General features: G+C 41.1%; 2 protein-coding genes and 1 long non-coding RNA gene across 4 annotated transcripts; all 3 read left to right on the top strand.

The window, feature by feature from the left end:
* Positions 1-263: 263 nt before the first annotated feature.
* LOC120735612 lies at positions 264-27,368 on the top strand. 2 transcript variants are annotated; one of them, XR_005696314.1, is made up of 3 exons: positions 264-275; positions 5,059-5,066; positions 19,997-27,368. It is a non-coding gene; the product is annotated as an uncharacterized LOC120735612 (long non-coding RNA). The 2 variants fall into 2 exon arrangements; XR_005696315.1 differs by lacking the exons at positions 264-275; positions 5,059-5,066 and adding an exon at positions 4,969-4,980.
* On the top strand, positions 6,993-12,949 carry tlx1 (T cell leukemia homeobox 1). The gene is made up of 3 exons (XM_040035067.1): positions 6,993-8,434; positions 9,176-9,413; positions 10,226-12,949. The coding sequence occupies exons 1-3, from the start codon at positions 7,984-7,986 to the stop codon at positions 10,434-10,436; spliced, it is 900 nt and encodes a 299-aa protein (XP_039891001.1). The 5' UTR covers positions 6,993-7,983; the 3' UTR covers positions 10,437-12,949.
* sdhaf4 (succinate dehydrogenase complex assembly factor 4) lies at positions 14,278-17,763 on the top strand. Its single transcript, XM_040035065.1, has 3 exons — positions 14,278-14,432; positions 15,976-16,089; positions 17,484-17,763. Exons 1-3 carry the CDS (start codon positions 14,354-14,356, stop codon positions 17,591-17,593), a joined length of 303 nt encoding a protein of 100 aa, XP_039890999.1. The 5' UTR covers positions 14,278-14,353; the 3' UTR covers positions 17,594-17,763.

The raw sequence follows: 27,368 nt of genomic DNA, 5'->3' as shown, positions 1-27,368 counted from the left end.
CAACGACGTTTGTTTTCATTCAAAGGCTTTATGGTTTTTCCTATAATACCTGGTGGGCCGGTCTCTAGTCAAAATGCCCAGGCTGATTTTTTGTCCCAGTCCAGCCCTGGCCAGAACCCTGTTACCATGGTTCCGAATAGGTAGATATCTTCAGCACTCAGGCTCACCCAAGCCCAGACTTCTTGTTGAGAAAGGGGTGTCAATTGCATTTAGGGACCAGTTGATCCAATCCATAATTCCTCTTTTAGGTTTTAGAGAACAGACTGTGAGAGAGTGTTACAGGGAAAAGTAACACAAAAAACACGAGACTAGACAAGGACACAAGAGGCTAAGCAGGGAAGCTAAGGGAGAGGAGGAGGAGGAGGAGGAGGAGAAAAGTGCGACCGCCCTCGTCAAGAGCAAGAGCAGAAGATAAATATGGTTTGTATTTCACTTCCTTAGTTCTTTTCAGATTATATGTGTTTTATGTGTCATGTCGAGTTAGTTATGTTCTCATGGCTATTCTTCCCCGGTCCCAGTGTTGGGTCCATATCTCAATGTGTGTCTCTGGTTTCTGGTTGTTTTATTTTGATAGTCTTTGTCCTGTGTTCAGTGTATTTAGTTTTGGTTTCCCTTTGTCTTGTAATGTCAGATTTGCCCCAGCTGTGTTCCCAGCTGTTTCCCATCCTCTCATTACCTTGCGCGTGTATTTAAGTCCCCACTTAATTTATATCACTTTATTTCATCTCTTTATTTATATGAAAGAAACTATAATGTGGTGGGGCTTGTTTATTTCTTGTTTATTTTTTGTGTTTGTTTGGTTTTTTTTGTTTGTTTTATTTTGCTTTACTTTTGCTTCATATGTTGTTTGTTTATTTGAAGGCTAAAAGAAAATTAAATGAATGAGAGGTAAAACTTGAGGGGGTAGGGACAGTGTATACTATCCGGTCGTTAAGTCTGACGTCACTAGCCGTGTCTGGGCCTAAACTCTCCTGCAGGTCCATATATCAAACGATCACTATGGCATTACTGAGAGTTGAAAAACTGTCTAAAGTCTTTCATCTTTAATAAAATGATCAGCGTTCTGCTCTACCAGGTGTAACAATTGAGTTTAACATCCAGGCATCCATGAAAACGGAATTTATGACATTTAACGGAGTTAGAAGTTAGCAGGAAGTTAGCTCGCTAGCTTCTATCTAAATACAATATAGCATGTCCTGACTGCGGGATTTTGGAAACAAATTCAAACGTACAGCTCTATTATCACTTCCAACATAAATGAAGACAGAAAACTAAACAGCAGTGACGTTTGTAGGGTTACTGAAGTTTGGCTAGCTGGTATATAATGATAATAATAATAATAATAATAATAATGGATTGGATTTATATAGCGCTTTTCAAGGCACCCAAAGCGCTTTACAATGCCACTATTCAATCATTCTCGCATTCACACACTGGTGGAGGCAGCTACAGTTGTTGATGTGCTACGTGACCGCTAGCGACACAGCTATGTTAGCATAATTTAAACAAGCTAACTTTTTTCCACTCGATAAAAGTTACCGTGAGTGTTCTCGGTGGTCAGGAACAAATGCAATCGCATGGCAGGATGCTGTAAAAGGACCAAACTTCAGCCAGGAGAACAACTGAGATAATTCATCCACAATACGAGGTTAGTCATTCATATACTGATGCATGGGCTGGGCTGTAGTTACATCCTAAGCTTTTAAAAACTGAGCTTAAATAAAAGATTAGCGGTAATAAAAGCCGAGGGAGGTCAACGGTGATCACTGACTGTTTTAGGAGCTTTTTGAGATTAAATAGAAGAAAATACAAAACATTAAACATGTTAACAACACAAAAGCCATATTAAACACAGACTACTTTAGGCCCGCAAGTAGGATTCGTCGCGTCATCACTTAACGACCAGATAAGTGTATACTTCTGCCTACTCCTTTTCGAACAAAAAAAATGGAATGATATTTTGTAATGATTGTGAATGTACATGTTTGAAATAAAAATGAACTCAACTCAACTCTTTCCCTCTTTGGAGTGGCTATAAACACTGTTGCTGAGATACTGTGTTTATTGCTATTCATTTATCATGTTTTCTTTCCATTTTATTCTATTTTAATTTGAAGTATTTTGTTTAATTTTCTAAAAGTTTAGTGTAATTTTTCTTGGGGCTGTATACTTTTGATGTACAGCACTTTGGTCAACTCTGTTTTAAATTTGCTATATAAATAAACTTGGTACTATTCCAAAAGTCTTGGTTTGCTTAGATGCAATTTTGCAAGCCTAAGCCATGCTGCCATGTTTGTTCTGCCTTTGTGTGTGTGTGTGTGTGTGTGTGTGTGTGTGTGTGTGTGTGTTTTGGAGGGGGGGGATGGGGGGACTGTTTGTTTGGAGAGAAGACACTTGATCTCAGCAGCCCTTCCAAAGACCCATGGGCAGGGGAATTTTTGTTTAGACTTTAACATTTAACATATATGTCTTTTGTCCTGTCTTCCTCCTCTCACTCCTAAAAGTTTTCAGCAGCTGCCCCTTCCTGAGCTTATTCCTATTGGAGGGGTAGCATACAACGGTAGCATACACAGTATGTGATTATGGATATGGTTGTGGAAATATGCAAGACATAAACTATATAGCTTAACATAACTATTCTACCACTACTAGTCCAATGTATAGACATGTACACACACACACAGGTGCACACTAAATATACATATGTATACACATACATACATATATACCTGCACACGTCCATACACATAGCATATACATCTGGCTAGAAGGAGACATCTTTTTAGGGGCAGGGATAGCTCGGTAGGTAGAGTGGTCGCCCCATAATCGGAAGGTCGTAGGTGCGAATCCACTGTACCTTCCCTGCACACTGCTCCCCGTGCGCCTGCTTACTGGCTGCCCACTGCTTCACTGAGTGAATGGGTCAAATGCAGAGAGAGTAAGTATACATTATAATTATTACAGAAGGTCCATTATGCATGAAGTGGTGTCCGTGGATGTCCACAATGTCCAGTTACTTATGACCAGTGTTGGGTAAGTTACTTTAAATTAGTAACTTAGTTACATTACTAGTTACTTCTATCAAAAGTAACTCAGTTACTTCAAGTTACTCGTTACTTTCAGAGTAACTAGTTACTAGGGAAAGTAACTTTGGTTTTACTCAGAATTCTCTTGTTAATGTGTTGCTTCCGTAACTGGATACCCAGCAAGATTGCCAGTCTTCTAGCTTGCTTACTTGCCACAAGTGCACTGTGCCACCTACCAATAGAAAGGAAAAAAATAATGTGCACATTTCCACGAGAGAAATCCCACGCCTGGACCGTCGTTGACCGCCGCATGATTCTAGCCTGCTTTTTACATCCAACACAAAAACTGCAGTCGCGGTGCTTTCGATTGTACTCAGAACTCGGAAATTCTGCCTTCTGAATAGGAAGATGTAGGTAACACCAGACTGCAGATGAGCTGCATACAGGGCTGGACTGGGACAAAAAAATCGTCCCGGGCATTTTGACTAGAGACCGGCCCACCATTGTAGGAAAAATCATAAAGCCTTTGAATGAAAACAAACGCTGTTGTGACAGTGATGTACACTGTTCTGATGGTATATATGCATCAATCTATCAATCGTTTGTTGTAAGACTCAGATAATTATTTTTTTTAAAAGTGAGACATTTTAAATGAGAATAAGAAAGTATTTCCTTGTGCCCCCTCTCCCTTTTAATGCCCTACATGGACCCCTGGCAACACTTTGCTAGACCCGCCCCTGCACAGTTACCAGCTGTCAGCTACTTAGAAAAGGATCCTGGTGTTATTTGTCTCTCAGAAACAGTTCATAACTTCCCTTCAACTCATTCATGTCACCTAAAAGGTAAACCTGTTTCTCCATCACAGCTCTGATGATTCAGTAAGGACATCTCCTGGTTTCATCTTCATGTTTCCCTCTCATCACATAACCAAACCGACATCATGACCAGCAGCTTTACAGCTGTGGCTCCAGCAAACATCAGCTGATACTAGAAATTAATATTAAATAAATTCTAACAGCAGCTGATCAAGCTTAAACGTGCTGCTGTTGTTTACCGCGACATCCGCTGGTTTCCTCTTTCTGGCGCAAAGTGGGCGATAAATAAACAAGAGAGAAAAGACGATCAGCTGATCATTGATCAGTTTCATGATTGAAGTAGCAACAGGAGAGGGAGGGTGAGAGGATGAGAGAAGAAGAGGCAGCTGTGCAGCATAAACACAGAATAACTCCAGCTTTGTGTCTTTTTCATTGTAGCTGAAGTCCGGGACAAACTGTTTCTTTTCACCTCAATACGAAACGCATGATATTTTCTCTGAATACCAGACGATTCCGTTTTTTACGGGACGGTTGGCAACTCTAATAATTAACCTTATGAACAAAATAAAGTTCAACATCATTAACTTCATAGCACCACCCAGCTGTATAGAAACTCCGTCATGCTAGCTAGCACGCAGTACGGAAAAGTCAGCATAACGAAAATAAACTCCACCTAAACTTGGTTCATATCTGACCCAGAGAGACTGCAGGTCATAACTTCTTACCTGAAGTTCAGTTCACCTGACACTCGGACCAGCGGCCGCTTCGGGTCTCTCCTCTTGCCTCCCTTTTCCTTCATCCACCTGCTGGCTTCCACCACTTGCTAATGTTATTGAATCTGTGGAAGCTCCGTGATAGCCACCACACGAAGTAACGAGTAACGAGCCTATCTAAATCCCAGTAACGAGTAACGCGTTCCCGGTTTTGGCATAATAACTAGTTACCCTGCTCGTTACCACAATAATAACGTAGTTACTGTAACGCGTTACTTAATAACGCGTTAGTCCCAACACTGCTTATGACTTTGTGATTGAGTTATAGAGTCTAACTGCTGTTGGGATGAATGATTTGTGAAAGCGCTCCTTCCTGCAGCAAGGGTGCCTCTTGAGCTTGATATAAAGCCTCTTAAGGCAAATGTTGTTATGATTTGGTGTTAAATGAGTGAAACTGAACTGAATTCAACCTGTTAACTGGGGTCTGTAGAGTCCAAGATTTAGCAAATGCAGTTTTGCAATTTCTCTGAGCAGATTTTGCATTGACTTGGGGTGAATTTGCTTTAGCTTTCACTACTGGGAAGCTTTTGGCAATTTGTTAAACCATACAGGTCTTTGATATCAGTTGTTTGCTGGGTCATTTTTTTTAATATGACACATGTGAACATGTGATTTCTGATCAGGTTATTTTAACTTTGGTCTTTGCATGGGCATTACTTAGTTAGGGTCACAACCCAAGATAAGGGTCTGTGTAACCTTGAAGCTAATAATAATCCAAGCTTCCTTCACTTCCTCCTTATCATACCCATTTTCAATGGGCTGAAGAATAAAGCTATTGTGGAATTCCCAAAAGCTGCAATTTTCTAATTGTGACTTATGGCTGTCTTCAGAGGAGAGACAGTCCCAAAAGATTCCTGTGTTGTATTTTTTGTCTCTATGGGTAATTTCTCCCTTCATAATTAAATAGGGTTGATTTTTTTAAAATAACACAGGCATTCACACTTTATTAAAGAAGGTACAGACATGCCTGCTTTGATGGCTCCACCAATCCATGTGAGGAGGAAAAAAAACATTAAACACCAGTCTGCGGGGCCCACGAAACTGTGCTCTCTAAATTTTTATTTATTTATTATGACTGTAAACGTCATAAACACTAAACTAGAAAAATTAAGACAAACACACACACAAAAGAAGCATAAAAAGAGTGTAAGAGTCTAGTAAATAGGGATTCGGGTGTCATCTAAGGTTTTAAGTTTGTTTTTTTTTAACTGAGAAACCTTATTAAAAAATCAGATCAGAAGACATGACACAAGTATTCGGGGCAGTGATCAAACAAATGTGTAAAAGTAGTTTGGCTCTACAATGTTCTGTGGTAGCCTTTTCTACAGGCAGTAGTTTTCAGCTTCAGTTAACGGTGATTATTCTGCTTATGCTGCTTAAAGAGCCAAAACCTCTTTCCATTTTAGTCAAGTTTTTTTCCAGACTCCATGAGGCCCTTTGGGCTGAAATGAAAACGGCGACTTGATCATTTAGTTTACTGTCGGAGCCTCTCAGTGACACATTAGCACTTTAATCACACACTCAGTTTTCTATAGCTGATTTTTTCCCCAGTAGAAAGTTCAGAGTTTAGAGCTAAAATGCTCGTTCATGTTTGGAGCCATAAACTCGCATTTTGTAATAAATAAAATTATTTCTGAAAATCACTTTAGTTCAAGGAAATGTATTTCCAAAAAACAGCAGCTGTGTTTTAGTGCAGTATTCCGTTTTAAAGCTGCTTTTCATGAAAAGATAAAACTTCCAAAACTGATTTCCTTGAAACCACGCTTGGAGTTAAGTTCAGTCTTGCGTTGTATTAGTGAGTTACTGCATTTGATCCTTGTAATTTAGCAGCCTTTCCCCTAATGTTCATTATCGGTCCCGTTTTAAACGAAGACCTGCACTTTAGTGTGCAGAAACGCTGCTAGGCATTAAAATTTGATGTCGACCGACTGGCCAGTGAAAACTCTTTAAAGGTATCAAATAGTAATCCCCACGTTAAGTAATTAAGTCCCAGTGGCTTTTAGGAGAGAAAATCAATAAACTGTGCGATTTAATTTTTCATTCACTTGACGAGGAGTTTCTATAGTTGTGTCTTGAAATAAGCAAAATATAAAAGTTATTATATTAATTTTAATATTGCTATGATCTACGATCCACGATTGAATAAATTTAGAACTGTTTGTTCTGTTAAGCTGCGATAAATATCGTCCTAATTTAAATCCGCGCGTAGTCATTGATCATTTCCAGAATCGTTAATATTTAAAATAACTGTCGAAAAACAACACGCTATTTGTGTGTATTAACTTCAATTTTGAAATTTATGTTAGTTTTATTGTCTGCGGGGAAAACATTCCAGCAGCACCGTGTGCAGTTCTGTTTCGGTTAAACGGTGTTTGTGTCCCATCATCCCTCTAAACATGAATTAATGATGTCGATGCAACAACAAAGGAGCAGCGTACCATTCATTTATTTCAGTGATTCATATTTGAGCCCATTAGACCAAACTATCAAGGTTCCCAATTTTTGCAGCATAGATTAAAAATTGACTGCGTTGTGTTCTTTGAACTGGGGCCATTTCTTTGGTTGCAAAGAGTTCAGTTCACGGACCCACTTCAGCCGTCAGACCGTCGGCCGATCACAGAATTTAAATGTAACGGGGTTCAATACATTTTTTTTCTCTACCTGCGGGGTCTATAAACACTGTTGCTGAGATAAATGTATGAAATGTTAAAAAAAAAAAAAAACGAAGAATGTGTAAATGCTACTCAAATTCCCTTAAGCAAAAAAAAAATGTCGTTTTTGTTTTCTTCATTCATATTTCTACAGCTCCTCTTAGCTCAGCGCCGCGCAGCTGGGAGAAAATGGCCCAAACTGAATTTTCAATCTTTTCCCTGCGGTAATTCACACCAGCGCCAGAACAAATGAAAACTACTGAATTTAGCGTCAGAGAATGAAGAAAGAAGCACAAACGGTTTGTTTCAGGTTGTTAAGCTAAATATTCGGCTGAAGGCCTGAAGGCCCGCACAGTAAATGTCCAAAAAAAAAGTGCCAAAAGCAGAAACATCTTCAATTGTTTCCAACTGATCGTGTGCGGCGGTTAATTTGTGTTTTAGAGAGCAGTAGCCTGTTTAACCAGTTGAGCTCGCAGGCCTGAAACCGGATCTTCATCTCTGTCTAATCTCTGGCAGTTTGACTGGTGTCCTCGTGCGCTGGGAGGGGAGTATGGGATGTGGGGGTGTTGGGGTTCTCCTGCAAACGCACACAGAAAGACGCATGCACTAGAACTACCGGAGCTCGCGTGAGCACAAACATTAGAGTTCAGGAAGTGGCGCGTGAAGCAGCCTAAATTCCTCGCGCAGGAGCGGGGGCTCGCGGCGGCTCGTGGAAGCCATGGATCACATAGGGATACTGGGGGCGCACCTGCAGCAGCACGCGCAAGTGGAGTCCATCAGTTTTGGCATCGATCAGATCCTCAGCAACGTGGAGCAAAGCTGCATGTTGGGCACGAGGATGCACGAGCCGGACTACGGACACCTGGCCTACAACAGCGGCGCGAGCGGCGGCGTGAACGGAGGTTTCACGTGCAACAGCAGCGGATATAACGGCACCGGCAGCGCGTGCGGGATGTCTTCCCTCGGCGGTGCTTATCAAATGAGTATGGGCGTGAATATGAACGGTGCTAACGTCAACTCCGCCGGGGTCATCCGTGTCCCCGCTCACCGGCCTCTGAGCGCCGGGAACTCTTCCATGCCTGCGATGAGCGGGACCATCAACAACCTGACAGCGCTCACGTTCCCATGGATGGAGAGCAATCGACGCTACACTAAAGACAGATTCACAGGTATCCACTTATTATTATTAGAATTACCAGAAGTAGTATTTATTGGTCCTTCCTATGATGAAAATGTAAATGTACCTGGCAGACTGTTTTGCGGGTTCTCTTCATTTTGCAGCCCGATTATTCATTGTTTAAAATAAAAAAAAAGAATAATATGAGTGTGTGTGGAAGAGAGGATAAAATAGCAATACTAAACGTTAGTTTAAACTCGGTACTTTTTAATTAAAAGCAAATGCCCACTTACAATAAAACGGGCGAAAGAGAAGAATCCGTTATTCTCAGCAGTAATTTGTACACAGACAGAATACACGTGAAAACCTGTGGCTGCCTCTCTGTGTTTGTGGAGCCGCTCCGGAATTTTAGACCTCTGTTTAGTAACTGCACCGTGTTTCTAATATAAAAATATTGATTTTAAATTTTGAAAATATAATTTTGTTTATAACTAAATATGTGGCTGATTTACCGTAAGGCAATGTGGTGGTTTGATCATGGTTTTTAACCAATTCAATCCCTGAATTAAAATATATATACATAATTTTAAAAAATGATTTCTGCATTATATTAAAGGAAACTATTGATATGTGTGATATATGTAATAGTTTTATTTATTTTTACGGAGCTGCTTTTCTCCTGCTACGCTGCTGGTGCGCTCTCGGTTTCTTTTTGCTCTGCATATCCTGCTTCCCTGTCCTGTCTCATCCTGTCCTTTCCTTTCTCGTCCTTCTGCCCTTCTCTCCTGTTTAGTGTCCCTCTCACCCCTCACTGTAACACGTCGTGTAGGTCACCCTTATCAGAACCGGACACCGCCGAAGAAGAAAAAGCCCCGGACGTCCTTCACCCGCTTGCAAATCTGTGAGCTGGAGAAACGCTTTCACCGGCAGAAGTACCTGGCGTCGGCTGAACGTGCTGCGCTGGCCAAAGCACTGAAGATGACCGACGCACAAGTCAAAACCTGGTTCCAAAACAGACGCACCAAGTGGAGGTGAAGTTACCAGTATATACGCGTTTGTACAAAATCTACCGAACATGCGCTGAACAGACATTCTTTATCAAAGACTGCGTGTCTATTTGATTCCTAGGGGGTGTCAGGAAAACCATCTGTGTTTTTACACATACTCCACCATGAGTTTCCCTTTTGTGACGTTATCTTGTTGTGTTCTTATTTGCACATTTACCGTAAATCCTCATAGAGGCCACGTAGAGGCTGTGTAGCTTAATTTCATTGCAGGATTGTGGTGAAGTGTCTGGCAGAAAACTTCCTCCCAATTTAACAAGGCCATTGGACAAATTAATTAAAATGAAATGAGCCTACTAATAGCTACTGGCATGTATATAGCTCAACTTGGAGACACTGAAACAGGCGCTCTGTGAAGATTTCTGGCTCTGTGACTATTAAAATGTGGTAATATTGTTGAACATTTCTCTGTCTGTAGAAATCTCTTTTTTTGTCCTAGAAATAATAATTTTCCATGTCACAGAAAAGCTAAGGAAAGGCTTTTAATACTACTTTCCCATTTCTACATTTTTAAGAGCAAATTCAGCAACAGAAAACATTTTCATAATAATAACTATTAAAGATCAAACATCACTGATATTTAAAATAAACTGTTTGCATTAGCCTATTTTAGTTAGACAGTTGAGCTACATGAAAACATACAGCCTAACTCTCCAAATTCTCTGTGTCTCTCCCAAAACAAACCGATGTAGCCTGATTCTGATCCGAGTGTCACAGCTCGTGTTTGTACACTGTGCTGAATCTGTGCTCGATTTCATGTCACTCTGTTGTTGATACAGGCGGCAAACGGCGGAAGAGCGGGAGGCTGAGCGGCAGCAGGCCAATCGGATCCTCATGCAGCTGCAGCAGGAGGCCTTCCAGAAGACGATCAACCAACCCGTGACCCCAGACCCGCTGTGCCTACAGAACAGCTCTCTATTTGCCCTGCAGAGCCTGCAGCCATGGAACGAGAATACCGCAAAGATAAGCAGCGTAACTGCCTGCGAGTAGAATCAGCCCAAACCATCCAGCAGGGTGTCCGAGAGACTGCTTAATAGCAGAGAAGCTGGCTAAAGCTTACATGCAAGGTCATGTCCCTGTTCTTGTTGTCACCCATCTACTGTCAGATAGACATTGAAGCGCCATCAGACAGAGTCCCCCAGCACTACTCGCTCTTAATGGGGATCACAGTCTGAGGTGGATCCTTCAGTGGTCTGGAGTGAATCCAGCTCTGCAGACACCAAGGTTTAATCTTCGGGAATAATTTGGAGGAGTACTGATGGACAGTGTTACAGAGTGGCATCGAAGAGTTGTTGTAGCTACTGTAATTTCCTAAAAGAGACTAAATGATTAATGGCTAAATAAGGTATTTTCATATGGGGTCTCTTACAAAAAGAATATGCTTCTGCAATCAGTGTCTATCCAGCCCCTCACAGCAGTTTGTGATGTAACTGCGACTTTTAATCTGTTGACTTGTGTTGCTGGACACAAGTTTTCACCTTTTTGTGTTCCATATTATCCTACACTATGTCATGCACATGAAATGAATTCTGGCTTACTGCAGCATAAAAGAGCACTTATTTTGTCACCTGAGATGAATAACAGCGAGAGTGAGAAGAGTAAACCTGTGTGTTTCACCCCGTCTTACTGTAGCTCGGCTATATATGGTCCAAAATCATCCGATTAATGGGGGAACAAATACCATGGCACTTTACAAGTACGTTTAACAAAAAACATACTTTTCACCACAGTTTAGCTCATATTACATTTTCTTTTCTCTTATTTTTGTAAAAGGGTTTTACAGACTGTATTTTCACCACTGTAAAGCAAAGGATCTTAGACCTGACACCAAAAAACAATGACACAAAGCTGCCGTGTGTTCATTTTTTGCCCACTGTGTGTGTGTGTGTGTGCACGTATGCCGTAGTTTTCCCCGTCTGACACGCTAATGCCTGAAGTGAAAAAATAATGAATTTCTTGTGTTATGTTCTGTAATTGAAGTAGATCGAATTCTCTTCGCAGGCTATCGTTAAAGTTTCTCACTGATTGTCAGTCAGTTCTCACAGCACTTCCAGATGCAAATCAGGCGTTTGAATTTTGTTTTGCTTATTTTTTTGTCAGACAGATGTAGTTCTTCTCATACATTCGTGTATAAACAAAAACATAAATGTGGATATTTTCTGCTTTTTTTCACTGATGCCAACAGACTGCAGGAGCAGGTTTGTGCGTGTATACATGTGTGATGTGACATTTGCCAGGACTGGTTTCTGAAAGGCTGAAGGAGAATTTCATCATCCACTCAGAAACATCAGTGCTGAGCCGCTGAAGCTGATCCACACTGGTGCCTCCTGGAATTCCTTTCCCCCAACACACACACACACACACACACACACATCCCTGCAACAGCCTGAAATCAGATTAAATCAAAATGTTGGGGGCTGTGATACTTATACATTAATAAACACATCCCAATCTTATGTTTAAGAAAGACAAAAAGGCAGCTAAAGAATCCACTGCACATCCAGGATCACAACAACAAGTCCTGCTGGTCAGGCCAGAATAAATGCCCTGAGTAAGATAATGATGATGTGAGCTTCATGTGTTGCCTCCGAGCTCACCCTAGAGTCCTCCGTGCACTGAGTGAGCTCTGTCTTAAATGGAGAACAACACAGAGAAATGTGCCTAGATCAAAGTGAGCTGAGCAGTACCAGACAGTGGAAGTGTGGCTTTAGAGTAACCTACATATAAATCAAGCTTATCTCCTGACCAGTTTTAGTACTTCTGAACAAAAGTCATTATCAGGGGTTAAAGTGGGCAACGGCTTTCTGGCACCTTCAGTTAACGAGCAATTAATTGTGTGTGTGTGTGTGTGTGTCTGTGTGTGTGTGTGTGTGTCTGTGTGCGTGTGTGTGTGCGTGCTGCAGCCTGGTTTGCTTCCAGTGATGTCATTGACATACTTATTCAAAAATAAAAAAATAATGGTGTTGCACGGCCCGCTGCATCATACACTCTGAAGTGATTCTTTGCAACAGTTGAATCCTGTGGAGATGAGCAATTTTAAAAAGCTCTAGTAGGAGAGGGTAAGAGGGCCTTTACATAGTCGGTTGTTTATAAGGTCCCAATATCAGCTGTCCCATTTAAGCTGATGCTGTGGCCAGTGTCTCTGTGAACTGGACTCATATGAGACTGGACTGTATATACTGGGTGTGTGATTTTTGCTTTTTTGTCCTGTGAAAACAGCTGACTCCACTGTCAACTGGCAGTACAAGAGCAGAGGGAGTTTCTAGATCTTCATCTGGGCAGCTGAACACTCCAGGCGCACAGTGCTGTACAACAGTTAGAGGGCTAAGTTCCAAAACGAAACTGCATTTTAAGTGACTGTTAATAATAATGTTATATCATTACATTATCATTCTGCATGCTTTAATGTCAAAGAATTATTTTACAGCTGCTGCTTGAAATAAAGTTCAAGTATTTTAATTGCAAGTCGTGTCTGAAATTTTATATTTTCATTATATACCAATACTAGGGCCATAGAGTGTGTGTGTGTGTGTGTGTGTGTGTGTGTGTGTGTGTGTGTGTGTGTGTGTGTGTGTGTGTGGTGGGGGGTATTGTATGAAAATGTTAATTTTGAAGGGATGATGACTGCCATTCACTTAACCTCTTAGGTGGCATTATTTTATTGGCTGGTTGTTTATGATTCACTGTGTAAAGTTTTTATTCCACTAACTTTTGCTGCCACGTTAATTTGACAGCAAAGGTTATTCCATCTAAAATTTGGTGCACTGGAAATATAAAGTAGAATAACATGACATTACTCATCAATTTAACTCACTGGTAAATGCGGAGGTGCACATGATAAAAAGAAAAAATATGGCATGCATATGTTTATTATTATTGTCATTATTATTATTATTGCTGTTGTTTTGTATTGCTGTATTTAATATTTAGTTTCTACTATGGCTTGACTAAAATGTTTATGACAGTCATTTTGATCAATATTAAGATCACGGTTATTCGCTCATTTTGCTGACAAGAATGTTTTTGTTGCACTTAAAATTAACACTACTCTCACATCAATGTAAATCCAAAGCATATTTTAGAATAACATAAAAATCAATTGAAATAAAAAATTCCACTAAAACCGAACAGAAAACGAAAGCAACAAATTTTTCTTTTATCACTGTTTAGATCGGGACTATTTGTCATGATTATTTCTTAAGTTTAATGGGAAAAATATTTTGTTGCACGTAAAAATAACACTCCATTCATTGTACCTGTGTGATGTAAATAAAACATAGAAAAGTCCTCCACAGCTGTGAGATCACGCTCCCTGCGTTCGTGTACAGTTCAGGTGTTGCAGGAGATCGTGTATCTTGTCTTGTACTGTGAACATTTCCCTAAGCCTTCCATCCTCGGTGGGTTTATCGGACAAATTTGGAAAAACTGTTTGACGTAGATGGGACGCAGCTGTGCAGTGACCCCGTGTTTTGCGTCCAGACCAGTGAGCTGTGATTTGCACACGCAGGCAGCGCTGAGCGCTGATTCAGGGAGCGGCTGCTCTGCTTTCCTTTGCATTCTGTTAGCAAAGCGCGCATTTTTGTACTGCTTGATCTCATTAATTTAACTGAAAATTAAAACTGCGAACTAGATTAAAATTTGATGAATTGCACAACCTTATTTTCTACATGTGAAGCTGTATTTTAATTAAATAATCAGCGTAGGAACCGACGAGTCAATATCAAAACGGATATTTAGCCTTTATCTCCCCCTGCTGGCTGCATGCAGCACTGCAGTGGCTCGCCGATCACTTTTCGTCGCTAGGTGATGATGAAAATTGCGTAAATGTTAGTCGACAAACAGTAACGTCATTGTATAAGTGCAGGCGGAGTACATTGAAAACAACTGCTGGTTTCTGTTTTTCAGAGATGTCTCTTCTGCGCGTGTGTTCCTCCGGCGGCAGACAGCTGTTCTGGAAGAGTCCAGCTGTGGAGCCGCTTTTCACAGGTCAGTTTGTTCGCTTCAGTAAGAGAAAACGGAACCTCGAAAATGGACTATATTTGCAAGTTGTTGTTGTTCTTTAAATGCTTTATTTAATACATCTACCCGCAGAACAAAAGAACAGAGCCAGGAGGAGGTCATGTACATAATTAATGACCAGAAGAGTCCGTATTCTAAATAGTGGATAAATGTTTCTTCTTGATTGGAAAGTTACAGACGGGATATGTTGCATTCTGTAAGGGAGAAAACTCACACTTCTTGACATTTAAGTGGGTCCAGAAGCAGCTGAGAAAGATCATAGATATGTGTTAATGTGTGCAACACACAACAACAATGTTCAGTGACTAAGAGCAAACCACAGCAGCCTCCATGAACAGGACCCAGTAACCGTCACAGTGGCAGATATCCAGGAAAGGGTCTCTGGACAGCACCAGGCTAACAAAGAAGCTAACTGCACTCCACGAGCACCTGGCAGTGCAAATGAACCAGCTGCTGATGGACAAGATTGACTTGGAATGGCTAAATGATTCCCAAGGATCCCCAGAAGGGACCAGTCCCATCCAACTACCACCAATAACCTGCCTCAATACAATAGGGAAGCACCTGTCAGGCATCATAAGTGCTAAGATGAACAGTACATGTTTCAATACATGATCAGGGCACTGAAGGGAATTGTCAAGCACACTAGAGGAGCAAAACATAAGCTAATGTTAGATGGAGCAGCCACACGAGACTGACCAGACTGAACAACCTGTGCACCGCCTGGATTGACCACAAGGTGTATGTCTCACACATGGTTTCTAGAGTGCCTGGAACTGTACAAGATAAACAGTACCCTGAGAGCAGCAGCAACTCAGTGTTGATGCGGCGAACAGCACTACAGGGCAGGAGTGAAGGAAACATCGACTCACTGATCCATGCCGCTAACATCTGCAGCGGTGACATCAGAATGTCATTTGGACTGGAGAAATGTAATTGAGTGGTAACAAAGAGAGCAAAGGTAGTAATTGAAGGCAAAGGGGAACATTACTGAGGATAGCAATATGTACCTGGAAATCCCCCTGGCAAAAGGAAACCATGAAGAGGCCGCTAGGAAAGCCACAACCACCAAATATCTGCAGAGTAAGCTGAATGGGAAGAACAAGATCCAGGCAATCAACAGCTACACCCTGCTGGGATAATAAACTGGCCAAAGGAGGAAACAGAAGCCACTGACATCAAGACAAGGAACTTCCTTACAATGCATGGAGGATTTCACCCCAAACCCAGCACCCTAAGTCTGTATGCTAAGTGGAAGGAAGGTGGCCGAGGACTAGTGAGTGTTAACGCCAGTATACAGGAAGATAGATACAACTGATAGTATGCATAGTGAATATTTTAGGCAGCAGAAACCTGAGAAAGAAGAAGAGCAAGAACAGGAACCATCATGGAAGGTCAGGCCCCTTCCATAGAAGAAGTGGCCAGGGTACAGATCTTCAACAAAACAAAAGTAGACAAGACGCCATTGAATAAACTGGAACCTAATACTTGAGTGTGTCTCTTCCTTCAGGGTGTTTGCGGGCAGCCAGCAGAGCGGTGAATGACAAGGAGCCATTGAAGAAGGCCAAAACCCCAAAAGGACGGTTTGACAACCTCGAAGAGACGAGCAAAGATGTACTAGAAAGTGAGAAAGAGACAACGCATTTCTGCATCTAGTTAACAAACAGTTACAAACTGCACTGAACAAGTTGACAACCAAAGTGATCAGCGAACAAACTGTAAATAATACTGTTAATAATCAGGGATGATGAAGAATGAAAGTGCTGTTTCTTTAATACAGTCTTTGTTTTTAGAAACACGAACAGAGATTAAGATAAAACAGAGTAAAACTGTTGATGACCGCGTGGCCTAATTGGCCGTGTGTGTGGAACAGTGTTTAGCACTGTACTGGGTTCTCCTCCAACAGTCTTAAAGCATGCAGTTAGTGGAGTTGGGTTAGCTGGTCATTCTAAATTGCCTATAGTTGTAAATGTGAGTGTGAATGGTTGTCAGTCTCTCTGTTAGCTCTGCAACAGGCTGATGACCTGTCCAAGGTGTACCTCACCTTTCGTCCTGTGGCAGCTGGAATCGTGTCCTGCTCCAAATAAAATCAGAATTTCAGAGCTCCCAGTTAGAGTTTCAATCTGGAACTTCAGTTTGTACTTCCTATTCAGAAAGTCAGAGCCAACCCACCAACCCTGAGGGACCAGTTCAAGGTGATGGTGGTAGTGAGTTTAAACAGCAGTGGGACTGTAAAACTTTTGTCTGTACTGCCACTGTTTTGGATTAAATAAGTGAGCCATAAGCAGCACACTGAGCCGCCTCTGTCCATGAACGCGCTGCAGGAGTGTGTTTAAGCTCTAAAAGCTAGTATGCTACATTGGTAGTTATACATGAATGTTTTTATGAGCATGCTATGGTTTTTTCTCACTTTTCAAACGTTGTTACTGGAACACACAAACTCAGGAGTCACATCCATGTTCTGTCCGACATCTGGGATGTTGGTTTTTGGGAAGTGTTTATAGGGATTAAGTTAAGAAATGGCTCACAAGTGCAAACTGTAATCTCCAGAATGACCATGAAGTTAAATCAGAAACGGCCAAAGTCGTTGAAATGGATTCTCAAACTTTCATATTAAGAAACATTTTTAAACTATGTGCTTAGTCCTCCTAACAAAACATTTTCATTTGAATGGACAGTGCGTTTATTTAGACAAGGTATATTTTTATATTTAATATGAATTTTCATTACAAATTGGTCTACAGCACAGGTGTCGAATTCCAGGCCTCGAGGGCCGCTGTCCTGCTTGTTTTCCAACTAACCTGCCCTTTTAGCTTCTTATTGGCAAAGCACACCTGATCCAGGTGATCAACAGCAGGTAGGGCAGGGATATCTCAAAAACAAGCAGGATGCTGGCCCTCGAGGACTGGAGTTTGACACCCCTGGTCTAGAGGTTTCAAAAGGTCTGAAACTCGCCTTATTGTAAACTGAGAAAAGGAAAACTGTCACTGAAGATCTCAATTACTCTCATTTTTTCAGAGTTCCCTGATGATGTGAACCCTGTGACGAAGGAGAAGGGGGGCCCACGGGGTCCAGAGCCAACTCGCTATGGAGATTGGGAGAGGAAGGGCCGGTGTGTAGACTTCTAGCTCATTATCTGTAAATTAATATGTACCTTATGAGTATGGAGATGTACTGTAAAATGACATACTGATGCAGTTTGGATATGTATGTAGCCATTAGTGGTTTTCTGTCTTTTGTTTAATCGTGATGGAGGAGCAACGAGCAAGTTGCTAAATTAAAGTAATAAAACAACAAAGATACACTTTGTGTTTTCATTGATGTCAATAGAAGTATGACTACAGAGACACCTCTGTTCTGCTAATCTATTGACAGAAGAATTCCCCCACGCTGTTTTTCTACCATTTTCATTTTATATCAAAGCAGGTGCAGGAATATAAGCAGGTGCTTGGGTTCACTGCATGTGGAACGTGCACACTTACGTTGTGTTTGTTGTGTCTGGATCCTGTTACCATCATATACAGAGAGCTAACTGAACACTCAGGCCAGGCAACAATTACACATGAAAAAGTAATTAAATATCAGTCGAAACCTTTAAACACAGTGTTGGATTGTAGTGTTATTTTGTGCCATGTTAGACCCCGAATTAAAGTTTGTGAATTATTATGTAGTTTTAGTTTGCATTATTCTCCTGAATTAGAAGAAGCTGATAACTCTTGCATTAGTTAAACTGATTTGCATTACATTAGACTGCTGACTTGTTGTGAATGAATGACATTGTTTTATGATGCATTATACTGCTGAGTTATAAGAAATACTGTTCGCAGAAGGTTATTGTCTTATTTGTCTGATTAGAAGAGAACATGCTGGAGTTTTCTGCCCCATCTCAGCAGGAGCAGATAAACAGGGAGCCAAGGTCGTAGCTTAGGCGCCGTGTGAGAGAAAGCATGTGAATGTTTAGGCTTTTATGATAAGGTGGAGGCACCAGAGGCTATAAGAGTTTGAGCAATGCTCCACCATTTTGAGATCTGAGGCTGTCTGCATCAGTGTCCATCTCCCACGTGTGTGATCATTAAAATCATCGTTTGACTCAACCCGACCGGACCAGTGTTGTTATTGTGGTTTTTCTCTTGTGTCCATCCCCAATTTGAACTCGTAACAGCTTGGGGGCTCGTCCTGTGGTATTGGGGTGGAATTTAAAGGTTTGGACGGTCCGAGGTTGTTGAATGGACAGGCACGAGCCAGTGGTCTGACGTGAGTGGGCATAAGCCGGCTTATCTAAAGGTAAGGCACTACCTGTTGAATTATTTCCAAAGTGTGCCAAATTGGATATGACTAAATTAAAGTCTACTCACTGAAATTACTGGTAGAGGGTCTGTTTTGATTTTGATGAGAATCAATATTGCTTAAGAATATTTAATGAACTTGAAATTGGGTCAGAAACTGTTCTGGAGGAAACAGAGACTGTTTAATTGGCATGGTAAAATTTGTCAAAAATCGGTTAGGTGAAAATTATTATAGGACGGCACTGGAAGATGCTAGGAAGCACATAGCCCGGAGGTTACGCCCCCTCCTGGCCGTGGACGCGCGGTCTTGACCTGTCGGCGAACAGGGTTAGTTCAGTTTGGCTTAACTGTGGGGTACAGGGCATCCCGGAATCAAGCTAGGAGTTAGAGTCTCCTCACCGTTTTAAACGGTGTGATGTGCTTGTTTGGACACAGTTAAATTGAGTTAGGGATTTTAGAAATCAGGCCATAGGCTGTTCTGGAGGAAACAGATACTGGTTAATTGATTACTCGTTATTTTAAATTTGTCGAAATTTGTTAGGTGCTGAATCTGTCAGGCCTGTCAGTGATTGTAAATATAAGACATCTTTGTAATATAAAATAATAGAGTCTTGCCTGAGCTTTGTGTGACTCTGTGTGACGTGCAGCTGCAGCGCTGCCAGCTATTTTTAGACTGTGTGTGAAGATGCAAATGAGCTGTGAGGCGCACAGAGGACTTTTGTTGCTGTTTAGCGTGTTTTTGAGTTTTATAATTTTGATTTGTAAACAATGATACATGCCTGTAATTAAAACGCTGATTTTGCTGATTATAATATTATAAATAAGGTTTTGAATGACTAGGGTGTGAATGATGTTGGGTTTAAAGCTGAAACTCAGAGAGGAGTGTGTTGGGAGACTGGCATGTAGTCTGCAGTGCAAAGGTGGGCGTGTTGCCTGCTGGTCTATTTAACAGTGATGAAAATGATATTAAATAAATCTCTCAGTGTGTTGATACAGGTGGCTACGGGCCTGGACCAACTGCCCCCACAAGCACGGCGGCCGAAGCAAAATTATAGTAATGGAAATCACACTCAGCAAGAGTCAGCAGCTGTGGCAAAGACAGCAGCTAGCAGAGAATTAGAGGAGAAATTAAGAGAAGTTTTAACACATAAAATTGCGGCCAACAGACTTGTGGAGGTTGGGAAGGCGTCCGGAGCATCACAACAAAAGGTGAAACAAAAACACACACAAGCAGAGAAATGTGAGAGAGAAATGCCTCGTTTGAGAAAAAACGTTAAATTAGCCCATCTACAAACGCACATACACGCAATGAAGAAACAGCTTACACCCATGAACACGTGAAGATTTTCCAGCAAGTAAAGCAGTGAAACTTAACATACACCTGCCGTTAAACAATAAAGTTTATCCACTACTAACAAATAAACTCTCTGGGTTACAGGACAACAACTTAACTTAAAAAAAAAAAAAAAAATCACAACCAGTGATAACACGACAAATTTAGTGGTTAATAAAAGTCAAATTGTGACATGTTTTCTTCTGATTGATTAATACAAGTGATTACTAAATGAAAGAAAATTCCAATTTTTGTGCCTTTAAACATGATCTTAAGAATTTTAACATGTACCTGTGTTGTCCTGTCAGCTTGGCGGGTCATGAGTGGAGTATATAGAGAGAAAAAACAAAAAAAGGGGGAGAGAAGGCTGACACAGGGCCTGGTCCCGTTGTTTCTCCCCTCTCTGATTAACACAGCCAAAATACCATCATTTTCCTGGTCATCTGTTTTTGTTTTGTTTTTGTTTTGTTTTTTCTCCTTATGCTTGGTTACAGGCTGCTTTGTCGGCCGGAAAAGCCGAGGCTGACCCTGGACTCCTGCTCTCCCCTCTACCATCTTTGCTCTCTCCTCTACCATCTTTGATGTGACCCTGACCAAATGCTAAAGCAGCTGGACCCACAACAACAACTTGAAAATGGCAACAGTGCTGCAGGAAAACGATCTCATGCAGCGGAGACGGAGAGCGTTAAATCCAAGGCCCGTTTCACTACACGGGGAGATTTCCGTCAGCATCTTTTCTTTCTGAGAAGACTGAGAAAGGCCCGGCTCCCACCACCGATTCTGACCACCTTATATAAAGGAACTATTGACAGCATCCTGAGCAGCTATATCACTGTCTGGTTCGGGAACAGCACCATGCCGGACAGACAAGCTCTACAGAGGGTTGTGCGATCAGCTGAGCGCACCATCGGCTCCGAGCACCTTGACCTGCACGCAATCTACAGCAGGCGGTGCTGGACCAAGGCCAGGAAGATCGTGAAGGACCTCAGCCATCCCAACAACAGACTGTTCTCTCTGTTGCTGTGTACGTGACAAATAAACATCTGGATTTGGAAAACGAGGCACTCGCAAAGCCACCAGCATTGTGCCTGATTGGACACACCCCTCTCACACACTCTTTACATTCTTGCCATATGGAAAATGACAGCTTCAGCTGACAGAGCTGTGATGAGACGCCCATTAAGCCCAGATGACAAGAGAGGCCGAGCAAAACCATGCTGACCTTAACCACTCTGCATTAAAACTGTGCAGGACAGCGACGGACCAACAATGACCATCGGGCAGCAAGAAGGGCGTGCCAGAGACAGGAGGAGTAACTGAGGTCAGGAGGCACCTCAGAACGGACAAAACACCAGGAGAAAATAAGCTGAAGGCACAGGTGTCGGGGCTCGGCCAGGAGCTGACCTCTGAGAAGAGCCGAACAGCAGAGCCGCAAAAGGCCGTGGAGCAAAGCAAGGAAAACATCGATGGACTTCAATCTGAAGTGGACGGAAAAGGTTGTGAGGTTTCTGCCCCTCAGTAAGAGCTCAAGGCATCAGAGCAGAAAACTGAGCATGGCTCAGGAGGAGCTGGCTGATTATCGAACCCATCAGACTTGGAGTCCCAGACACACGACTTGACATCAGGCTCAGGGCCTCAGCAAGGAGATGAGAATAAAGCAGAACGAGCAGCAGTGACAGCAGCTGAACTTTGACCTGAACAAAATCTTGATTTGGCTGGGAGAAACAGAGGAAGAGCTGGAGCAGCAGCGTAGACTGGAGCTTGACACTGACACCCAGATGATTGAGCTGCGTATCAAAACCCTGAAGGAGTTGCAGAAGCAAAAGGGTCAAGCTAAGGAGGAGTGGAATAAGGAGAAGATGCAGGATACTGGAGAAAAGCACTGCCTCAATTGGGGCCAGAACCAGTATGGACAGAACTTTGAGCAGCAGCACCAACGGATGCAAACGGACTGAAAAGGAGGAGGGCAGGACCCCAGGGCACGCTTCAGGCCGTGGTTTACCCAGAACACCAGAACAGGAAAGTGATGAACACAAACACCCACACAAACACACACATCTACATGCACTGACTCAGAATGAAGAGAAACACACATACGAACATATGCACTCGTTGATTGAGTGAGAAAGGAATCACACACCTGCAAAAAAAAAATCAAAAAATCAAAATGCTGATTCAATTCACTGAGAAGTGATCCACACACACACACATCTACAAGCTTGTGCAATAAAGAGTGACACACACATACGCTGATGCAATGAAGAATGCTTTACTAACAAATGCTGCACACAAACATCCGAATATGGAGTCGGTTACAACAACAAGAACTCATTGATTGTTTATTGGTTAAATGCATTTCTTGCCACACAGAGGGCATCTGTGTAGATTTAGGGGACAAGGTCTAAAGTAGTTTGGTTGTGAAAACAATGTCTGTGCATGATGTCTGTTTATGGCTTAAGGCCTCCACTGAATTGTTTACTGTGCTTCACACAGCCTGATAAGGAGCAGTGGTACAGAGTGAAAATGATGAGTGAATGATGTGAGTTTTATTTCAGAGAGAATATGAAAAGGTTGTGTTGATTTGACTCAGTTGTTTAAGTTTCTGCCAAAGCAAAACATTTGTGTGCAACTAGTGTCTACTATTGAATCAAGTCAATCCAACATGTTTTTGTCAGTGCAAAAAGGAGTTACGATGCCTGTATGCCTACACAATATAGTGTGTGAAGTTTTGGTTGATCTTTGGGTTTTGCTTGACACTAGGTTGATTCTATCAGTGAGGTTTGGATTGTTCTCTTTCTCTAAGAGAGAGAAAGATGGTTTTATGCTTGGACATGTTTGCAATGGGCCCCAGTATTTGTTACTTTATTAGTATTTTATTGGTTGCGTTTGTTTGTGCTTTTGTTACAGTGCACTGAGATAAGAACATCTGAGAGGTGTGATCCACCGGTGGTGATATTTTGGTATTTTGTGAGTTCCTGATTTAACAAATCAGCTCTTTAATCCAGGCCTGAGAGGTTGAACTTTAAAGCGCTATAAAATATTCTTATTGAAAACAGTCGCAAAGTATTTTTTCTCCATGATTACAATGAGCTTGGGAGAAAATTCACTTATATGGGACACTGATCGAATGAGAAGTCCTGAAGCCTAAAAGGATTGCAGCGAGTCAATCCAGTCCAAAGAAGGAAAAACAAACAAGGAACTGTTTCCTTTAAAATGATGACGTCATCTTGCTGGTGAGGGAGCCTCGAATAGGTTGCGCGTGAGACTCCATTATCAGCAATTTCTGGTACGAATGTGTGTGGATGTATGCATGTGACTGGACTGTGATGGACTGACGACTAAAAGTTTTAACTGACTTGATACTGAGACAAAAACGGTACCGACTTTAGGATTATTGAATGTCCACAGACAATTCACCCAGCCTGTAGAAGAAGGGTAGATGTTTTGTCTTGCTTTGTTTTGTTTGCAAGAACAGAAGAATGACAGAGACTAAAGAGCTGTAGCTTCACAGCAGTGTGAACTGCAGACTGAACCCTTTGGTTGCTAATTTTGAGTTACTGATGTTTGCATTAAGAAAATTGTGTTTTAGTAGCTGTGTTTTAATTAAGGTATCACATTATATTGTTGGGAATGTTAAATGCTAAAGTGAAGAAAAGCTTTGGTTTCACTCATGACTGAGCATGTTATTATTAACCATAGTGGGTCACTGTAAAGAGTCAATTAATTGTATAAAGAAAAAACAAACAAAAAACCCTCCACCGAGGTCTATGAATAACAGGGGAATGATAGACAGCCACACTCAAAATGGAGATATGTAATGATAAACACTGGTCCCCGCCTTTTGGGTGCTTTCTTGAAGTACTCAAAACTTTAAAAGTAAGATGAAATAACAGGGGCATGTGCTGAGGGGTGGTGCTGCACAAGAACAAGAGTAAAATAAAGAAAATATTGTTTTTAGTTTTGAGAAGTGCAAATTGAAATGTACCATTACACTCAGAGGATCAATATGAAGCTTGATATTTGTTAATTTTGAATGAAGTACATGACTGGTGACTGTTCTGTCCTGAGCTTTTGTTTTTACAGCACCCGCTTGATCACACCAACAGTTTCTCGCCATCGAGGAGGGGTACTTGCAAAAAATAAAGTACGGGGAGGAATATCATCAAAACTGAAAAAAGGTAATCCCCAAAGGGGGTGATAACGCCATAACTTTCACTTATGGTCAAATTCTCAAAATTTGACCCCGAACTTGAAAAAATTCTTCAAACATTTAGAGACAAAGTGGAGGTTTAGATAAATATAATGTCGTAAAACACATAAGGATGAAGTATTTGATTCAATAAGATGGTGAAATAACAAGCAGCAAAATGTTGATTATATTGATTATGTTTATTCAAGGGTGCAGAGAAGATTATTATTATTAAAGACAACAAATGAAATAACGTAAACTAGAAGTGGAAAAAATTTGCGTTAACGGTAATAAAATCAAAACAAAAAGGAATACTAACTAAAACTGTACTGACTGTTCACAAAACTAACTAAAATTAACTAGATTTATAGCAAAATGTGTTTGGTTGCATTGATGTGTGCGTGCCCTGCAATAGTACAGTTAAGGCAGTACGTTAGTCGAGTCGTCTGTGTTGCTTTTCCGTCCACGAGCAGAATCAGGTCAGGAAAAGTCGGGAGACAGCGCCAGAATAGAATTGAGGATGATTTGAATATGACTGTTTTGTAGACATAACAAGAGTCTTGTAGTGGAGAGGGACGTAATGTCCTCCTGAGACCCAGAGAATAAGAAAAAACAGGGAGAAAATGTTTTCGTTTTTTCTTTTTTCTTTTTTTCTTTTAAATAAATCAAGTGTTATTAAAATAACAATCTCATAAGATGAAGATCAGGGACCAACCCAGAAGTCACTGACATTTCACTGGCTGTAAACTATTGGTTCAGGAATAAGTGATGGCACTGAACTTTCTATTTCACAAAAGTCAATTTATTTAGGATATCTGAGGAAGTACTGATTTTATTTGGAGACACAAAGGAACATTTGGCACTCCCTTCATCTCACATCTGTTTCATTGTTACACCCAACCATTCTATAACTGAAATGCCTTGGACTGTTAACCATTTCAGGCAAGCGGAGTGAACCATATTTTGCTAGACTCTCATTGGATGGGGGCTTCCTTTTATTGATCTTTGGAGAGAACTTTTCATTACTGGTATTATTCAGGTCTTGTTCACATGTTTGTCCCAGGGTTCTCAGCCAAGAGGAGCTTAAACTCCAGATACTGTGAGTTCTTTTCATACATTGAGATCACTGATAACTTTTAGCAACGACGTGATCTTGTAGAAACAATTAGGTGTTATGGATTCAACTATAATTGCGACTCTTATTTTTTACTTTACTGGAAAAGATTTCTGCAGTTTACCCATATTTTATTTTTAACTCAAAATCAAAATTCCAGATTCTACTACATGTTGGTTTTGCACCAGATAGGGCGACAGATTTCAGGAGGCCCTGTGTCTTTCTCTGTTACATGTGCCATTGCATCTCGATAATCTTTGTGTGGCTTCTAGTGGGTCCTGACCCTCTCATATGTTGAAAAATCTATGTTTGAATCTCCCTTAATAATTGTGTTAAGAATTCTCTCCGCCTTTGTCAAAAGTTGTGTATTAGGAAAAAGTGAAATAAATATAAATATAAAGTCCCAAGGTGTAGAGCACACATTAATAAATTAGTCATGTTCCCTGTGAAAGTAAATGAGCCTAAGTTTGAAAGACCCCTCAAATTATTTACTAGATGTTTATTTTTTGAATAAAATGAAAATCTGAGTTTAACAAAACATTTTGATTGTAAATATCAAGCTTACCTTTCTTTCTTCCATAAAATGTGCTTGTGGGCACGCCAGCCATTTTTGAAAAGGTGGGAAAAACAATTGGCAAGGCCACACCCCCACACATGTGATATAATTTTAAAGGTACCGTTGCCCTCTCTAAGAAACATCAGGACTTAGAGGAGTGGCAAGTAGAGTATGAGAGCTACAAGCAAAAACTAAAATGTGTACTACAGTGTGCAAAAATGAAATACTGGGTCATCAGGGGGTCATGAGGGACATTTATAAAACTAAAAGTCCCACTAACCTTAAAGTGCACTTGAAAAGCTCACACAAGAAGGTTAACCTAGCTTACCTAGAAGACCTCATCAGGGGGAGCACACTCCCCCTCCTTGAAGAGCTCACCCACTCAACCCGCATCCCCAGAAAACAGCTAACCCCAGATAAGGCAGCGTGATGCATCCCGAGACAACAGGACTGGGACATCTAAATAAAGGTGTGAAACAATCGCCTTGAAAAGGTTATCAATTCACTTCAACCAAAATTAGGAACACTCGGTGCGGCAAGAGTTAATAGTTATTAGTCTCAACACCCAAGGATAACTAGAAGAGCATGATTGATAGGATGGAACTGAGATTTTGTTACACTTAATTTTTGCAAAACACAAATAAAACTAAATTGAAACTAAGGATTTTCAGAAAATAAAAACTAGACTAAACTAGCAAAGAATTGGTAAAAACTAATTACAACTGGTAAAAATTGAAAATCTGGAGTCGAAACTAAATAAAAATAACAACTAATGGAAATGGCGAAAAGTTTAAAACCCTGGTGCAGAGATTGGCAAATCTGACCAGGAAACGTTATAAAATGGATTGTCAGAACAGTCAGCGTGAAAGCCACTTTTGACAGTCCATACTAGGATGGCATTGGACATCTTCAGGGCGGAAAAGGGTTGGTGTGACCAGGGTGTGGTTTGGCTTGTTGTATGTATATTTGAGATCATATGGCTCTGGATGGACCAGTTACCAGGGCATGGAAGGAGGACAGACTCATTAAAGGAGGAGAAGGAACTTCCTGGGATTGGAGATCCTCTGGGTGAGTGGTTGATTAAAAGCATGCATAAAATAGAAGTTATCTGTTGTTATTGATTGGTAATAGATTGATAATTGGCCACATTTACAGCTGTATTGACTTGTTGTGGACGTAGTCGACTTCAGGTTTAAACACTCTAATTAACAGGTTGAAAATAGTGACATTAAAGGAAGAGTATGCAGCGCCACCCTGTCAGACGCCAGTGACGGTGGAGCTCACTGATGAATCAGGTGAGCTGGATTCATGGCTGATTTAAAACTAAGATCCCCCTGCTGTGGTCAGAAAGGGGAGAAAAAGGGGGAAATAAAATTAAGAATAAAAGAGGCGTTTATAAACATTTAGGTGTCAAGTGAAACGGGA

Source organism: Simochromis diagramma, unplaced genomic scaffold (assembly GCF_900408965.1).
Source record: "Simochromis diagramma unplaced genomic scaffold, fSimDia1.1 OVJJ01000816.1, whole genome shotgun sequence".
Lineage (NCBI taxonomy): Eukaryota > Metazoa > Chordata > Actinopteri > Cichliformes > Cichlidae > Simochromis > Simochromis diagramma.
This window is presented reverse-complemented; position numbering and strand designations above follow the sequence as displayed.

Coding starts and splice junctions, on each gene's coding strand:
- tlx1 (XM_040035067.1), top strand. CDS start 7,984: ATGGATCACATAGGGATACTGGGGGCGCACCTGCAGCAGCACGCGCAA. Junction 8,435..9,175: donor CACTAAAGACAGATTCACAG/GTATCCACTTAT, acceptor TCTCCTGTTTAG/TGTCCCTCTCACCCCTCACT. Junction 9,414..10,225: donor AACAGACGCACCAAGTGGAG/GTGAAGTTACCA, acceptor TTGTTGATACAG/GCGGCAAACGGCGGAAGAGC.
- sdhaf4 (XM_040035065.1), top strand. CDS start 14,354: ATGTCTCTTCTGCGCGTGTGTTCCTCCGGCGGCAGACAGCTGTTCTGG. Junction 14,433..15,975: donor TGTGGAGCCGCTTTTCACAG/GTCAGTTTGTTC, acceptor CTCTTCCTTCAG/GGTGTTTGCGGGCAGCCAGC. Junction 16,090..17,483: donor GAGCAAAGATGTACTAGAAA/GTGAGAAAGAGA, acceptor TCATTTTTTCAG/AGTTCCCTGATGATGTGAAC.